Source organism: Monodelphis domestica, chromosome 6, assembly GCF_027887165.1.
Source record: "Monodelphis domestica isolate mMonDom1 chromosome 6, mMonDom1.pri, whole genome shotgun sequence".
Lineage (NCBI taxonomy): Eukaryota > Metazoa > Chordata > Mammalia > Didelphimorphia > Didelphidae > Monodelphis > Monodelphis domestica.
Window position 1 is genome coordinate 22,711,642 of NC_077232.1, and position 19,429 is coordinate 22,731,070.

General features: G+C 34.0%; 1 protein-coding gene across 1 annotated transcript; it reads right to left on the reverse strand.

Annotated features, from left to right (window-relative positions):
- Positions 1–100: 100 nt before the first annotated feature.
- LOC100023001 (olfactory receptor 1052-like) lies at positions 101–2,514 on the reverse strand. Its single transcript, XM_001374641.3, has one exon. The coding sequence runs from the start codon at positions 2,512–2,514 to the stop codon at positions 1,576–1,578; it is 939 nt and encodes a 312-aa protein (XP_001374678.2). The 3' UTR covers positions 101–1,575.
- Between the last annotated feature and the right edge of the window lie 16,915 nt (positions 2,515–19,429).

The window sequence follows — 19,429 nt, forward strand, 5'->3', positions numbered from 1 at the left end:
TGTCTTTTGTCAAATTCAGTTTCTTTATTTGATGCATGGCATGGATCTGTCTCATTATTGTTTTAAGTTTATTTCTTTTTTTTTTTTTTATAAAAACCCTTACCTTCCGTCTTGAAGTCAATACTGTGTATTGGCTCCAAGGCAGAAGAGTGGTAAGGGCTAGGCAATGGGGGTCAAGTGACTTGCCCAGGGTCATACAGCTAGGAAGTGGCTGAGGCCGAATTTGAACCGAGGACCTCCCGTCTCTAGGCCTGGTTCTCAATCCACTGAGCTACCCAGCTGCCCCCTTAAGTTTATTTATTAATTGCCTGTCACAATTGTTTTTTTGTGGACAGTTGTGTTTCCTCTTAATTATTCTAGGGTATGTGTTCATTCTGAGTTTAGTGTTAAAGTGGGTCTCTGTTCCTGTCTTGCAGAGAGGAAGGTGTTTATATACCAAACTTCAAGCATGTTTTGTTTTTTTAACTACTCTTTTAAGTGCGGTTTCTGTAGGTTTGAAAGTTTTCAGGGCTTACAATGTATGATCTGAATAGAAATGTGATCACTACATTGCTGATCTATGCTGGGGTCCTTAACCAGGAAGGATTCCTGATCTTTTGGGATTGCAATTGATACAGCTGTTCAAGAAGTCTTATCCCTTGAAACCAGTAGTGATATTGCTCCTCAGGAACCTGCTAATTCATGCTATTTTATTCTTCTTTATCAAATGATTGATAATATTTTGGAACTATACACACCACTGTGATGACATTAACAGAAAAATTATTTCAATTCCATTGAACCTTTTACAGCATACTTTGCTTCCTTGTTTGATAATGATCAATAATATCACGATAAAGATTAGTCAGAGTCAAGGTTCTTGATATTCAATTTCAATAAAAATGGCAATTATAATGCATAAGTCAGTAGGCAATATATAATGTAATACAAAAATCTCTGACATAAAATTATGATGATTTAAATTTAATTAACATTTATATTGATTTTGAAAAGTTGGTAATTATTTAATTCATCTATAAAACTAAAAGATCATACTCGATTATTTTGTGGGGAAGAATGCACCCAAATTTTCATTTATTATTTCAAATTCCTCTTCCAATGCAGATATTCTATTATATTCCAAGATATTTTCCTTGCTGGAGAACATTAAATTGGCACTATAATACATTTTCCTGAATCTAATTTTTGCCACTTCACAGAAATTTGGGATTGAATGTACATGAACAATCATTAAAATAGTAGAGCTTCAAGCAACTGGGAGTCCTTGGCAAGGAGGATTTGAACTAGAACATGAAACAGAGTATCTGGCTTACACATTTTACTCAAGTACTGGATATGTGTCAGTAGATAGACTAAATTTTCTTCTATGTCTTCATTTGCTATTCTGAAACTTGAAAAAATATAGTGATTTCTATTTGTTTAACTCTGAGGATGTTCCAGGTCTAGCACTGTAGAGCCCATTTAATAATGCCTCTACCAATTCTAAAATCACATTGCTTTTAATGTTTTTCTTGATGTTCCTTTATGGCCGTCACCCTTTTTTTGGACCAAATATATCCCATCACTGTGATAACATTAATAAAATGATGGTTTCAATTCTATTGCCCTTTTCACTGCATCTTTGACCTCCTTGTTTCTTAGACTATAAATAAATGGGTTTAACATTGGGATTACCATGGTATAAAATACAGAAACAACTTTCTCCTGTTCCATAGAATACTGAGAACTTGGTTGAATGTAGCTAAAGCTTACAGACCCATAGAACAATGTCACAGCTGTCAGATGGGACACACAAGTGGAGAAGGCTTTACGTGTACCAGCTGCTGAGCGGATTTTGAGGATGGCAACAACAATGAAGATATAAGAGATGATCACTGTTAAGAAAGTCATTATAGCAATTACACCTGAGAATATCAGGAGCAACAACTCATTTCCAGAAGTGTCAGAGCAGGAAAGCTCCAACAGTGCAGGGACATCACAGAAGAAATGGCTGATTACATTTGGCCCACAGAAGGACAATCTGACTAAGCCAATTGTATGGGTCAATGAGTTAATTATTCCTCCTATACATGATCCAATGACCAGGATGGCACACACTTTTTTAGTCATGACCACCATGTAAAGAAGTGGATTAGCAATAGCCATATACCGGTCAAATGCCATCACTGCAAGGAAAAATCCCTCAGTGGTAATAAGTTCTGCAAAAACAAAATATTGTAATATACAAGCAGCAAATGATATAGTTGCCTTCTCCTCAAAGAAATTCAGAAGCATTTCAGGTCCAAAGACAAAACAGTAACAAGCATCAACAAATGAGAGGCAACTGAGAAAAAAATACATGGGAGTGTGAAGTTTAGGGGAGATTCGAATTAATACAATCATACCCAAATTTCCCACCAAAGAAATGAAATATATTAGCAGGAAAAGAATAAAGAGAGGCACTTTCAATTCTGCATGATCTGTCAATCCTAAAAGGAGGAACTCTTTGACCACTGTGGAATTTTCTATGGCCATTCATTTGGTTTTTCATAACAATTACTGCAAGAAAGAAAACAAGAATGGAATTAATCTGGAAATACAAAAAAGAAAAAGAAGTTCAGTAAAGACATCAAGATGGAATCAGTATATAAAAATGTTTTTCATTGAAAAATGTCTGAAGTTTTAGAGCAACATATTGTCTTAGATAATATATCTTGAATATAAAGAAGAAAAGGACCTCAGAAACCCTCTAGTCCAATTTTCCCCCATTCAATCTCTTAGAGATGATAAAATTGAAGAACAACTAGGAGATATTAAAGAATATTGAGGTAATTAGGCTGGAAAATTTCTACAAAGTGTTCCAATTTTACATCCTCTGATTTTGACTTCCTGAAAGATTTATATTGTTTGAATGAGTTATTTTAAGTTCACCATTAGTTATCCTTCAGGTATACCATAATGCTTCTTAAAAGAGAAATTTATTAGCATAATAGGGGTGTTGCATTTGTTTTTGGAACTGCAAAGTATCATCAAATCCTATCCATTTATAGAAGAGATGTAATTTGTTTTATGTTGCACACATAATATGCCACAATGAATATAGGAATTTGATCCTAGTACTTCTGTATAGGATAATCTAGATTTCATGTAAAGATTCCTACTAGAAATATCCAGAAGTGTAATATCTATGACTATAAGTAATAACCTCTCCTTTTGTGAGGGTTTCCTACAAAATGACTTTTTCATAGGAATGATAGAGAGGGAATATCAGTTCAGAAATTGTTTAAACTAGTTAGTTTCTGAAATGTATTTAAGCTCTAATATTCTTTGACAAAAAGCTTACAAAAAGTTATAAATTTTACTTATGTTTATATACATATTTGCATAAGTCTACACATATACATTCACATATATGTATGGATTACAAAGCACTTTAGAAAAATAAATGTCGTTCCATTCCTCTTAACAACTTTGGGTGATAGATTTCATTACCATCCCTATTTTATAGGTGAGAAAACTAGGATAGAAAGGGATTAAATAACTAGCCTAGGGTCATACTAATAATAATTGTCTGAGACTAGATTGGAACTCAGACTTAGTTGCCTCAGAGTAATAAATTTACTTTACTATGCTATATTTTCTGACCAGATATCCTGAGGTTACCTTGTTTGAGTTTTGATAACCATCGAGGGCATAGTTTCTCATATTGTTCATTAGTCAAGTTTTGAGTGCTTCCAAGACTCTCATTACTACTCTACTGTGTAGGTTATGGTATCTATGGTTCTAGAAAAGGAATATAAAGACATTTTTCTTTCAACTACTTCTTCCTTTAAGGGATGAATGAAACTCTCATCTGAGATGCCAAACATGGAAAGAGTCTCCCCACTCAATCTGAATCTGAAAACAGAATAATGAAGATGGAAAGTACCTTGGAATATTGAATACCAGTTGTAGAAGGGGAAAAAATACATTGGAATTTAGAACACAGGAAGGTGATATCAAGGTGATAAAGACTTTAGACATCAATTGAAGATTCTCAGTTTAAAAATAAAGGAACTGAGGCTTAGAGAAGAGAGATATTTGCTCATAGACCATAGTGGGTAAACTGGGTCTCATTTCTCTGTTCTCTTATTTCTCTCTCCTGTGTCTTTCTTCTATATCATTTAGGTGGGAGAAAATAAAAATAATTGAGATAGGTAGAACATAAGGTGACTATAAGCTGAGGAAGAACTTTAAGTTAGTCTAAGAGTTCATTTAATCACCTAATTTTGTCATTTTCCCCCTACAAATCAACACTTTAGCCAGAGAAAAGTATTTGATAGATTCTCTTTTTTGGGGAGTCCTGATGTATGATTATCCTTTGAGTGTGTAGTAAAGAACAATTAAAGAATCACAATGAGTTATAATTAAAGGCAATGAAGAAGTTACACCATCAAAGATATCTCTGATGATTTTTACAATATAAATATGAAATAGCCATCCATAATTGGAGTAAAGATTTTCAAGAAAGGGGAATATGAATTTCCCCCTCAAGCAATTAACTCCAAAATCGTAACTCTAGTTGTTAGGGAGGATTACTTTTTCCTTATTGAGAGCCCAAATTTATCTCTTCCTACTTCTTCTAATCCTAATCTCAAATTTCAACATGAATATGTCTAACATTTCTTTCAAATGACTACCTTTTTACAGTTGAAGCAGCTAACATATATGATAATGAATGGTATATGTATTTTTTCAACTAAATATGTAGTATTGACTTGAATATATAACGTATGAATTATTTTCTAATCTATAATTTTTCATATAATGTGTAGAATAAATGATACTGATTCTCTTCATCATCATAGTCAATCTTTGCATTGGCTTAGTTTTATTAGGATCATTCCTAAAACCACATGCCCCTAAAAGTTCACAAAGAACCAGAGCAAATTGGCTGACATATTCCTCTGTTGACTGTATTGACTTTGCCATTCCTTATTTTTCCAACTCTTCAGGGTTTTCGTACTCTTTTACCTAAGAAACTTCTCTATGTTTGCTTCATATTTTCCTTGTGAAATTTATATATTCACCCAGAGTATCAAACATACATTTCCATTGGATTTAGTTGATTTAGAATAAATAAAAAATTACTTTTAAACCTTTTTGATTCTGACTAAATCTTAATTTTATAAGTGAATTCTCTCACACTCATTTACATCATCTGAAAATTTTATCTTTAGGCTATCATTGGGTTGCAATGAGAATCTGTTAGCATTATCAATTAGCTCATGAACTTGAAATGATCATTGGAATACTATTTTAGGCAATTCTTTCAATAGTTACATTAAATTAATAATGATTTTAAAAGATTGAGCATTCAATGAAGTCTATAGCTATAGCAACATTTTTCTAGTCTTTCTAATTTTATTCACAGGGCTATTATAAAATATTTTGTCAAATGTAAAAATCGGGGAGTTGGGCTCTGCCCCTTTATAATTTTCTGGTATTGTATTAAACTAATTTTATGGTGATCTAAGTACTATATCGATCAAATTCAATATTTCACCAAAATTTCCTTATGGTTGCAAAGGTATATTATACAGAGATGATCTAATGAAAAAAAGGAAAACAAAGCCAGTATAGAGAAGAAGCAGGCCTGAATTTATCTATTCCTTATATCCAAGACAAAGCCAGCTAAATAGATTGAGTTATTACACTGATTTTATAGATTATGATATTGAGGGTTAAGGGTTGTAATTTGTTTCCTTTCATACATTTAGGAATGCAATACCATATTTCTGATGCCCATTTCTTGAACTGAAAACTTTCAGTTAATTATTCTTTTTCCTATCCAATAATTCCCTTTATTTATTTTAAAACCTTACCTTCCACCTTAGAATCAATACTGTGTAGACAGAAGAATGGTAAGGGCTAGACAATGGAGGTTAAGTGACTTGTTCAGGATCACATAGCTGGGAAGTGTCTGAAGCCAGATTTGAACATAGCACCTCCCATCTGTAGGTCTGGTTCTTAATTCACTGAGCTACCCAGCTGCCTCCTCCAATAATTCCCTTTAACATATGTCAGTTCCAACTAATGAGTTAGTTTGGAACCTTATTATTAAGCCAAAAGGGATTTCTTGATCATTTAAAAACAAAAAAAAAAAGAAATAATTTTTAAAATTGTCTTTCTCTGGTTTTTTCCTTATACTTTTCTTGTATCTTTTCATCTTCCCATTTCTGTATCTGTCCTTTAAGTCAAAACTCAACACAAACCGATTTACCTTGAGTATCAACAGTAGCATCATAAATAACCTTTATAAAGCCCCTGAAAACATATGTATTGTTATATATCTGTTATTACATATAATTATTACTCACAGAAATCCTGTGAATTAGTTAATAATAGGATTTTCTAGACAAGGAAATTGAGACATAAAGAACTAATTTGGTAATTGTTACAGTTCAATCATCTTTTTAGTTTAAAAGCCATCCTCTAAGTATAAAACGCTGAAGATAAATGGCCACATTTTTTCTCATTATGTTAAGACATTTTATTCATGTAGTTCAAAATGTGGAAATGTTCATAGTAATTAAAAAATAAAAGGAAATTTCATGAAATTCATTTCACTTACCAAATAGGTTGAAATTTTAGCTTATTGAAATTAGTCACCTAACTCTCATAGCTGCTTACTCTGATACACCAAACTAGTAGTATATGACTTAAAATGTTTCATTACTTTGTATTTCAAACATAGACTAAACTGAGGTTTTAGGAAGTAGAACCAAAAGTTGTTATCATATCAGATAGTCATAAAAATGCCAAAATAAAGTCACAAGACTAGGAAAATGTTCGATATTGAAGTAGAAAACCATTCTTTCCTTTAATATTTGTTGACACCAGAGAACGTTTTATATTTTTTTCTTACACTCGGGGGCATATTCCCTGGAGGTCATGCAAAGTTTAACCATTTACAATATTAATTTGAGGACCTTGGGGAATACAACAAAATCATAGTCAACACATTTCTGTTAATTGAGCAGTTCTGTATTCAGAGAGCTGCAAATTTAGGAGATGAGCATATATGTAATAGAGGAGAGGATAGAGAGCAGTGTGGGAGATATTCATTAATCTTACTTTGAGTTAATATAAAAAAGTTCTATTTCAGTTGATTTCTGAATATTGATAATCTAAGGAGTAAATAAACCTTAGTGTGTCGCCACCTCAGTTTAGAAAAATGGACTTTGAGACTGCAAGTCTAGAAAGCAAATTGAATATGCTTAATTTTTCTCCTCTAAAAGCAAAGCAACAAAAGTATCTTGGGGAGAATTATGAAGTATCATATTTTAAAATATTCAAAGATAGTTAATATTTCATAGAAATAATGATTTTTCAACATTTCCTTTCTCGAGAAGGTCTTCTTTATATGAAATAGTAATGTAATAAGTTTGGCTGGTGCTTTTTTTTTAACTCCATGACACAAATCAAACGACTCATCTTTTTCTTCATATAAAGAACTAGAACATTACGATTTAGAAATGAAGTGATCACAAAATTCATTTTCACAGTTTAAATGATTAGGGAAAACCCTCAAACATAGCAAGTGACTCAATCCAGATCTTTTGCCCTCTAATCAAGTGATCCTTTCTCTAATACTGAAAGGATTCTAAATAGCAATACTTTAGTCCTAGATGCCACAAAAACAATCATTGTTTCTTGTCTATGGGAGATTGGCTGAAGTTACTTAGTTGCAGTGAAGACTCAATTTAACAGAACGGAGTAAGAATATTGGATTTCTATAGGACCATGGAAGTAGGAATGTGCAGCAGTTTGATACTGAATCAAATAGAATAAGGAACATTGTGTCAGAAAAAACATTTGTGTCAAATCTGACCTTGGTTTCTTAATAGCTGTCACTAATTTATATTTCCCTCAGTTTTCTATTTTGTTTTAAGGGTTTGTTGATAATACTTGTATCACAACATTTTTTCTGGATCAAAAGAGATGATTTGTATGTGCTTTACAAAATTTAATGTTTTACAAAGTGGTCTTTTATTATTGTTATTATTAATTTTATTCAAATGTAGATATAGAATGCCAAATTTGCAACAAACTTTGTACAAATGAATATTAATTGAGAGTATGTCAATGGTGGAGTTGAGGCTGACAAAGAATGATTTAAAATATGTTCTATCAGAGGTGAGAAGAACTTAAAATTTAATATGCCAAAATTACAATGGCTCCCATCAATCCATTATCCCAATAATCTCCAGAAATTCTCCATTCAAATTTAAGATATTTTTATACCAACCATATGCATTATAAAATAATATATACAAATAATTTTAACTTACATGTCAGGAAAATGAAATCAATATTACATTTTAAATAAAAAGCTAAAATAAAGTAACCCAAAGTAAGAATATATAAATATCATGATAAATAACTTATACTTTTCACATTAATAATATAAATAATAATTATAAGAATATTAACTCTTATAAATGAGCTTTATTTCCTTTAAGTTTTTCAAAATATAGCATCAGTAATGACATTCTATCCATAATTCTTTCAACAATAAGGACCTTTTCTTTCTTTCTTTCTTTCTTTCTTTCTTTCTTTCTTTCTTTCTTTCTTTCTTTCTTTCTTTCTTTCTTTCTTTCTTTCTTTCTTTCTTTCTTTCTTTCTTTCTTTCTTTCTTTCTTTCTTTCTTTCTTTCTTTCTTTCTTTCTTTCTTTCTTTCTTTCTTTCTTTCTTTCTTTTTTAAAATTTCTCTCTACAGACTTTTTACCATGTCAAACATCTTCTCCTCTTTGACTCTTGTGCAGATGGAAAATTTGCCACATCTAAGCTACATTCCCAGCATCCTTTTAAGTTAAGTCCTCATTTTACATAAGGATGCTTGGGAGATAAATTTGGCTGAGACCCACACTGTGGAGTTCTTCTTTCAGAGCTTGAGCTTTTGGTAAAGTGCTGCAGGTGTGAGTCTCTGGCTCTCTTTGCTCTGCTCACTTGACTGAACCTTTTTTCTTTTTCCCTCTCTTTTGATTTATTGTTAAAAATCCCATTTATTTTTAAATACAAGGAATATTTATTCATTTTTACTCCTACAAATTTTTGGAGACCACGAAAGAATACCAGAACTAGAGGAAACAGATTTCTTCTCCTGCTGTGGTTTTCCCGTTCTGCTCTTCCTTTTCCCTTCTCCCTCTGGGAAATCCTTCAAAAGCCTTCTCAGGCTCATTGCCTACACCTGCCCACCAGGAGAGCCCACAAGCCAGGTCTCTCCCTCAAAGAGGCTGTTCCTGCCAATTCCTTCTGCTGTTACTGCCACTGGATATTCCTGCTACTGGTAAGCTTTAAATTACCTGCCCCAAACCACAGCCAAAAAGAGGGAATCCATTTTTCCTTTTCAGGAGGGTACTGGTCCCCTTTCATAACTAAGAACTATTTCAAAAAACACCCCATCCAGCTTTCTATACTCCCTCCTATACTCTTCTCTCTAGATTTTTGTGACACTATTCTCCAGGTTCTCTTCCCATTTGTATTAATGTCCCCTATCTCTCTTCTTTGCTAGATCCTTCATCAGGTCAGGTCCCCTGATGGTGGAGGTTCCCTGATGCTCTATTCTAGGTTTTCTTCTATTTTATCTTTATATTATTTCATGTGTTAAAGATACTTTTGTAATGGGTTGGACAAAAGTCAATAATGAAGTATAGAAAATTTCTTAACATGGTACAATAACTGCTTAAAGAGATCATTATTTTTGAGAAAGGCAAAACATGAAAGGAGAGCAATTGGAGCAATGGGACAAACTCATTAAGACAACAATAATTCTTTAAAGAAAATAACAAAATCAGTATAATAGTTTTAATTCTTAGAGGAATAATAAAAATAACTCCAGTAAAATTACCATGAACCATTTAATAAAAGTCTAAAATATACAGAATGGGAAAGTAATAAGTTAGGAAAGTAAATTTATTTTTCTTATTTTGATTTCCATAACCATCATGCTATGGAAATAGACATATTTTAATAACATGAAAAAATAAAATGAGGTATGATTTGCTTTGATCTAACATTCGGACTCTATTATTTATTTTTCTGGAGGTGAATAGAATGTTTCATCATTAGTTCTTTGCAATTATGTTGAAGTATTCTATTGCTGAGAATAGTTAAATCATACAGTGTTGGTCATCACATATCATTATTGTTGCTTGATAAAATGTTCTCCTTGTTATACTCATGTAGGTCTTTCCAGATTTTCCTGAAAATTTACTGCTCACCATTTCTCATAGCACAATAGTATTCCATAACTGTCATATGATAAAGCTTTTTCAGCCATTCCCTGATCAATGGCTATCTTCTCACTTTCCAATTTGTTGCCACCACAAAAGACCTGTTATAAATATTTTTGTAAAAGTATGCCCTTTCCCATTTTTTTTCATCTCTACAAAGTTCTTCGAATGGTATTTCCGGATCAAAAAGTATGCATGGCTTTAGACTCTTTGAAGCATGGTTGAAAATTGTTCTCCAGAATAGGTAGAACAGTTCATAACTCCATTAACAGTGCATTGGTGTCTCATTTTTGTATTCTTTTAAAAATATTTATTTCAGTTCAATTTTGGTATTCTGTAAGGGAGGTAGGGGGAAGGGGAGGGATTATGTGGATAAGGAAGGGGGATGGGGCAGAGGAAGAATGATGGGAGACAAGGGTAGAGGTAGTGGTAAGGAGAGATAGGTTGAGTAGGGGGAGCAGGATTGAGTAGGGCAGTTTGAGATAGAGTCTGAATCTGTTATGATAATGAAGGAGTGTGGAGAGATTAATCTCTCTTCTTACTCTGGTTTTCTTTTTTTTAAGTTTTCTCAATGATTTTTATATAAGCCTTGAGCTCCCCCAAATTTTATTCCAGCTTATTTTCAAAGTCACTTAAGATATATTCCAGTCATCTTTCAAAGTAAGCTTGTCTCTCAAGGTAAGCTTTCAGTTCAACTTTTAGGTCAAGGATTGTTTGAGTGGTAGGAGGGGTAATTGGTTGGATTGGATGTTAAATGTATTGGACTTGATGGGGAATGTGTTGTGTAGGCCGAGGCTGAGATGAATCTCTTATTTGAATTTCTAGGTTATTTGTCAATCTTTTCTTAAAGAAGGATAAGTAAACTGCAATATATCCAGTTACTATGAGTATACACAGGAGTAGTGCTAAATATATCCATTGTGAAATGTTCTCTGGGATCATAAGCCATTTTATATTGACAAGAAATAGCATTTTCCCAATTTGGATTACATTGCTTAGTCTTATGCTTGGTTATCTATTTATTATTAAAGTTTAGAACTTATCTTTATTTACAGCAAAATCAACAGCTGAGGAATTAGCTACTAATAGCTGTCTGAGGGATAGTTTAGAGATAGTAGATGGTGAAGGAGATTATTAGCAAATTGAGGGTGCTCATCAAACTTCGTGGTTGCCAAAAATGTAAGGAATTAAATTAAAAATTTTACTAAAATATATGATAATCCTAAAATAATATTGTGGTTGTTGATTTAAAGCATTATAGTTCAAAGTCAAAATGACTTTTAATAGCTTTTATTTACAAAACAGGTAGAAAGAATGAAAGTAGAGAGATATAAAAAAGGGTAGAGATGTCTAGTCTATCTCATTAAATATTGCTTTGGTGCTTGGCTCAACCCAGCAGGACTTATTAACCCTCTATTGAAGGATCATGTGTTCCACCAATGCTGCATCCTTCAAGAGGGGAAGACCTCTCCAGAACTGATCTCTCTCCAGGAAGCCAGGAAAAGAATGGCCAGATACTCATTCACCCAAGAAACAGTCAAAGAGCCAAGGTCAAGGTTCAAGTCAAAGGTTAAGTCCAAAGTCAGCTTCAAGAGGCAGGTCACTAGCCATAGCTCCAAGCCACAGTCCCAGTCCAATATTCTCCAAGCTGAAGAAGATCCAAAGACTCAAGCTGAAGACTACTTGAAAACTCAAGCTGAAGATGATTCTCTAACCAAAGAAGATTGGGACTTTTATAGTCCTTTTGTCCCTTCCCCTCTTAACGTTGGTCAATCTCAGCTTTGAAATTGATTATCACTGTACAGGGTTACAGTGTCAGTGGGATTCATACCTCTTGTCCTCTGAAAGTATAAACTCTTATCAAAAGGCTTCACAAGTTTCTTACTGTTTAAATTTCTGAGGGTGTGAACTCTTTCAGTAAATAGCTTGTGAATTCTCTTAGTTGTTGGCTAACAAAGTGTTAAGTAGAGGGTTTTTCAGTTTTTGATTGATTAAATTAAAAGTTGCTAATTGATAGATGAAGAAATCTTGATTCACACTTCATAGAAAGTAGAATATAGAGAGTTTAACCTGAAAATGACTTTAGTCATAATGTGATCAAGTCTGTATTCTCCTTTTAATGATGAATAAAGTGATATTTAAAAAAATTACTTGGTCAATAACATGAGTGGAACTGGAACTAGATTAAAGATCTCTAAATATTTTCCCTACATTCTTTTTTTCCTTATCATTTAGGCAAGAAAAGGGAAAATAATGAAGATATGTGAGCAGGGAATGAGATATATATGAAATGTGAATAGAGTATTATGTCAGTCTCAAATTTTATTAATAATCCTTTTTAAAATTGTTTCTAATTCATATTTAAAGAAAAACTAGAGTGGCTTCATGTGCAAAGGAAAAAAAAAACATTAAAATAGATTAATAGGGTTTAAATTCCAATATCATATTTTTCACAAAGCATATGTGTATTATATAATATAGTTTTAATTCAGTCACTAATAACTTTGGAATGCTTAAAAATTTAGAGAATCAGAGTCTGCACCTATAAGATGAGATATTTGAATATATTCAAAGTTTCTTCAACCTCTCTATCTTTTGTCTTTTGAAATTTACGATCCTGGGAGTCAAGATGGCAGCTTAGCAAGCAGCAAAAGTTCAGACCTCGTGGAAGACCCTTCCTTAACCGATACAGACTAAATGCTCCTAGGGCACTGAAATTCATTCTGAACAACAGGACAGAAGCAGGGAACCCTCCTTCTGGACTCAAATCAAAAGGTATGCCCCCCAAAAGCCGGAATCTGAGAATACTCAGGGCTAAGGGGAAGGCAGAGGGTAGTTCACAGGACACCTCCCCCACAACCCAGAGGGCTGAGCCCCCAGCAGCAGCGGGAAACTCTGAGTGGGCAAAGGTGCTGGTTTCCAGGGTCTAACTTGTGAGCAGCAGGGCACCGGGCTCAGAGCATCCAGCTTGGACAGCAGGAAGGAAGCCAGGGAAAGACTGGGCCATAGCTGGGTCCCTCCATTAGACTCCAGTCTTACCGTTGCCTGGGGCACATCCAGATCAATCCAGTTGAACATAATCCAATTAGAACTCCTCAGAGTTTAGGGAGGCTGGCAAAGGCACTTGCCGACAGTGGAGAAGCAGCTGGAGAGAAATGGAGAGAGCCTGGGTGGCCCAGCCTTCCAGGAGTCTTCAGAGCCTCAGAGTTTCATACCACATACAGCCCAACCCAATTGAAGTCAATCCAATCAAAAGCCTCCAGAGGACAGGGAAGCTAACATTCCTCTCCTAGAGACTGTTCCAAAAGATCTGTACAAAGCTCCAAGAGGGGAGACTGACAGCCCCAAAAACCAAAACAAATGAGAGGAGCAAGAACACAGCCAAATATGGGGAGCAAAGAAGGGGTAAACTCAAGCAAACAAAAGAAAAAGAAGTAAGAAATTACAATAGACAGCTTCTGCACAGGTAATGAGCAAAGAGCAAATGAAACAGAGGGGGAGGGATCAGCAAAGGAAAAATCAGAAATCCCAGCGAATTGGATACAGGCTTTGGAAGAACTCAAAATGCAATTCAAAACACAATTAAGAGAGGCTGAAGACAATTTGGAAATGAACTTAAAAACTAAGATAAGTCATCTGGAAACAGAAAATAGTGTCTTGAAAGCCAAAATGAACAAGCTGGAAAATAAGGCAAAGGAGATAAAAGATGAGGCAAAGCAGATGAAAGATGAAGTGAAGAAGATGAAAGATGACCTCCAAAGAAAATCAGACCAAAAGGAAAAGGACGACCAAAAAACAAAGGATGAAATCCAGTCTTTAAGAACCAGAATACAACAACTAGAATCAAGTGACCTCACAAGGCAGCAGGACACTATAAAACAAAACCAAAAGAATGAAAAAATTGGGGAAAATATGAAGCATCTCATTCACAAAACAGAGAATTTAGAAAATCATTAAAGGAGAGACAATTTAAGAATTGTTGGCCTACCAGAAGACCATGACAAAAGAAAAAGCCTGGATATTATATTACAGGAAATTATTAAAGAATAACTGCCCCCAATTCCTAGAATAAGAGGGAAAAGTGGAGATTGATAGAATCCACAGATCACCTCCTGTACTTAATCCCCAACTGACAACACCCAGGAATGTTATAGCCAAATTCAAGAACTATCAAACCAAAGAAAAGATATTATAAGATGCTAAGAAGAAGTCATTCAGATACCAAGGAACCACAGTAAGGATAATTCAGGATCTGGCTGCATCCACACTGAATAAAAGAAAGGCATGGAATACAATATTCCAGAAAACAAAGGAACTAGGTCTACAACCAAGAATCAACTAACCAGCAAAACTGACTATATTCTTACAGGGGAAAGTATGGTCATTCAACAAAATAGAAGAATTTCAAGAATTCGTAAAGAAAAGACCAGACCTGAACAGAAAATTTGATGTACAAGCACAGAACTCAAGAGAATCATCAAAAGGTAATTAAAAAAGAGGGTGGAAAAGAAAAACCAAAAAAAAATTTTAAGAGACTCAATAAGTTAAAATGATATGTATACCTATAAGAAAAGAGGTCATTGGTAACTCTTAAAAACTGTTGTTATTACCTGGGCAGCAAAAAGAAGTATACTTAGAGGGAACAGCAATAAACTGTATAGGATGAAAGGACAAGACATAAAAAGGTATATAGATATATGCATGCAAAAATTATTAGTATGCATATAATATATATATATAACTAGAGCTTAAAATAGGTTAATATTAAAAGAAATGGGAAAAGAAACAAATGGGGTAAATTTATATGTCATAAAGAAGCTCATGGTGGGAGGTGGGAGAACATCAGTACACTGGAAGGGTAAAGAGGTCAGAGACAGGAAATACTCAACTTATATGTGCTTTGAAAGTGACTCAAAGAGGGAAAAACAATCCAATCCATTGGAGGCAGAGAATAGATTTGCACCCTATAGGGGAATAGAAGGGTAACAGACAATCTGGTGGAGAGGGAAGCAGTACAAGAAAGGGAGGGAGCGGAGGGATAATTTTAGAAAGACTACAGGGAAAATAAGGGGAAGGTTAAATATGGAGGGGGGTAGAAAGGGAAGTAAAATAAGGGTGGGAACAAGGGGAGTGGTCAAAAGCAAATATTGGTGTAGAAGGAAAGTGAAAGAAGAAAAGGCAAGAAGAGGAGCAGAAATCAAAATGCTGGGAAATACACAGCTAGTAATCATAACTCTGAATATGAATGGAATGAACTCACCCATAAAATGCAAGCAAACAGCATAGTGGATTAGAATTCAAAACCCTACCATATGCTGTCTATGAGAAACACATTTGAGAAAGGCCAATACCCGTAAGGTGAAAGTAAGAGGGTGGAGCCAAATCTATTGGGCATCAACTGACAAAAAGAAGGCTGGTGTCGCAATCATGATATCCAACAAAGCCAAAGTAAAAATAAATCTCATTAAAAGAGATAGGGAAGGTAATTACATCCTGATAAAAGGCAGTATAGACAGTGAGGAAATATCTGTACTCAACATGTATGTACCAAATGGCATAGCATACAAATTTTTAAAGGAGAAACTAGAGGAACTCAAGGACGAAATAGATAGAAAAACTTTACTAGTGGGAGACCTGAACCTTCCTCTATCTGAAATAGATAAATCAAACCAAAAAACAAATAAGAAAGAGGTAAGAAAAGTGAATGAAATCTTAGAAAAATTAGAGTTAGTAGACATGTGGAGAAAAATAAATAGGGACAAAAAGGAATATACCTTCTTTTCTGCAGCACATGGTACATTCACAAAAATTGACCATGTATTAGGGCATAAAAACATTGCAAACAATTGCAAAAGAGCAGAAATAATAAAAGCAACTTTCTCAGATCACAATGCAATGAAAATAATAATTAGTAAGGGAACAAAAAGAGTTAAATCAAAAATTAAATGGAAATTAAACAATATTATTCTCCAAAACCAGTTAGTTAAAGAACAAATCATAGAAAACAATTAATAACTTCATTGAAAAAAATGACAATGTTGAGACATCCTTTCAAACCCTATGGGATTCAGCCAAAGCAGTACTCAGGGGGAAATTTATATCCCTGAGTTTCATATATTAACAAATTAAGATGGTCAGAGGTCAATGAATTGGGCATGCAAATTAAAAAACTAGAAAGTGAACAAATTAAAAATCCTCAGATGAAGACTAAATTAGAGCTCCTAAAATTCAAAGGAGATATTAATAAAATTGAAAGTCAAAGAATTATTGATTTAATACATAGGACTAGAAGCTGGTACTTTGAAAAAAACAAACAAAATAGACAAAGTAATAGTCAGTCTAATTAAAAATAGGAAAGAAATAAACCAAATTGACAGTATCCAAGATGAAAAAGGAGACCTCACCTCTAATGAAGAGGAAATTAAGGCAATCATGAAAAACTACTATGCCCAATTATATGGTAACAAATATGGTAATCTAGGTGATATGGATGAATACTTACAAAAATATAAATTGCCTAGACTAAAAGAGGAAGAAATAAATTACCTTAACAAACCCATTTCAGAAAAAGAAATTGAACAAGCCATCAAAGAACTCCCTAAGAAAAAATCCCCAGGTCCAGATGGATTCACAAATGAATTCTATCAAACATTCAAAGAACAACTAATCCCAATATTAAACAAACTATTTGACAGAATAGGCCAAGAAGGAGTTCTACCAAATTCATTCTATGACACAAACATGGTACTGATCTCAAAACCAGGCAGGTCAAAAACAGAGAAAGAAAACTATAGACCAATCTCCCTAATGAATATAGACACAAAAATCTTAAATAGGACACTAGCAAAAAGACTCCAGCATGTCATCACAAGGGTCATCCACTATGACCAGGCAGGATTCATACCAGGAATGCAAGGATGGTTCAATATTGGGAAAACCATCCACATAATTGTCCATATTAACAAGCAAACTGACAAAAATCACATATATTATCTCAATAGATGCAGAAAAAGCCTTTGATAAAGTACAACACCAATTCCTATTGAAAACACTAGAAAGTATAGGAATAGAAGGGCCTTTCCTAAAAATAATAAACAGTATATATCTAAGAACATCAGCAAACATCATCTGCAATGGGGATAAACTAGAAGTCTTTCCAATAAGATCAGGAGTAAAACAAGGAAGCCCATTATCACCTCTATTTTTTAACATCATACTAGAAACACTAGCAGTAGCAATTAGAGAAGAAAAATAAATTGAAGTTATATAAATTGGCAATGAGGAGACCTAGCTATCACTCTTTGCAGACGATATGATAGCTTACTTAAGGAATCCTAGAGAATCAACCAAAAAGTTACTCGAAATAATCAACAACTTTAATAAAGTTGCAGGATACAAAATAAACTCGCATAAGTCATCAGCATTTCTATATATCTCTAACCCTTTTTAGCAGAAAGAATTAGAAAGCGAAATACCATTCAAAATCACCCTAGACAATATAAAATACTTAGGAATCTATCTGCCGAGACAAACACAGGAACTAACTATATGAACTCAACTGCAAAACACTTTACACACAGCTAAAACTAGATCTAAACAATTGGTAAAACATTGATTGCTCATGTGTGGGACGACCTAACATAATAAAAATGATAATCCTACCCAAATTAATTTACTTATTTAGTGCCATACCCATTGAACTACCAAAAAACTTCTTACTGAACTAGAAAAAAACATAACTAAGTTCATTTGGAAGAACAAAAGATCAATGATATCCAGGGAAATCATGAAAAAAATGCAAAGGAAGGAGGACTTACAGTCCCAGATCTCAAACTATGCTATAAAGCAGTGTTTATCAAAACAATTTGGTACTGGCTAAGAGACAGAAAAGAGGATCAGTGGAATAGACTTGGGGTAAATGTTCTCAACAAGACAGTTTATGACAAACCGAAAGACCCCAGCTTTTGGGACAAAAATCCATTATTTGATAAAAACTGCTGGGAAAAGTGGAAAATAGTGTAGGAGAGATTAGGTTTGGATCAACACCTCACACCCCACACCAAGATAAATTCAGAATGGGTGAATGACTTGAACATAAAGAAGGAAATTTTAAGAAAATTAGGTGAACACAGAATAGTATATATGTCAGACTTTTGAGAAGGGAAAGATTTTACAACCAAGCAAGACTTAGAAAGGGTCACAAAATGTAAAATAAATAATTTTGACTACATCAAATTAAAAAGTTTTTGTACAAACAAAACCAATGTAACTAAAATCATAAGGGTAAGAACACATTGGGAAACAATCTTCATAAAAACCTCTGACGAAAGTTTAAGTACTCAAATTTTCAAAGAGCTAAATCAATTGTACAAAAAATCAAGCCATTCTCCAATTGATAAATGGGAAAGGGAGTTGAACAGGCAGTTCTCAGCCAAAGAAATCAAAACTATTAATAAGCACATGAAAAAGTGCTCTACATCTCTTATAATCAGAGAGATGCAAATCAAAACAACTCTGAGGTATCACCTTACACCTAGCAGATTGGCTAACATAACAGCTATGGAAAGTAATGAATGCTAGAGGGGATTTGGAAAAGTTGGGACACTAATTCATTGCTGGTGGAGTTGTGAATTAATCCCACCATTCTGGAGGGCAATTTGGAACTATGCTGAAAGGGCGATAAAAGACTGTCTGCCCTTTGATCCATTCATAACACTACTGGGCTTGTAACCCAAAGAGATAATAAGGAAAAAGTATTGTACAAAAATATTCATAGCTGTGCTCTTTCTGGTGGCCAAAAATTGCAAAATGAGGGGATGCCCATCAATTGGGGAATGGCTGAACAAATTGTGGTATATGTTGGTGATGGAATATTATTGTGCTAAAAGGAATAATTAAGTTAAGAAATTCCATGGGAACTGGAATGACCTCCAAGAAGTGATGCAGAGTGAAAGAAGCAGAACCAGGAGAACATTGTACACAGAGACTGATACACTGTGGTACAATAGAAGGTAATGGACTTCTCTATTAGTGGCAATGAACAGTCTGCAGTCCCTGAAAAACCTACATGGATCTAAAAAACACTATCCACAAGCAGAAGATAAACTGTGGGAGTAAAAACCCCGAGGAAAAGCAACTGCTTGACTACAGGGGTTGAGGGGATATGACTGAGG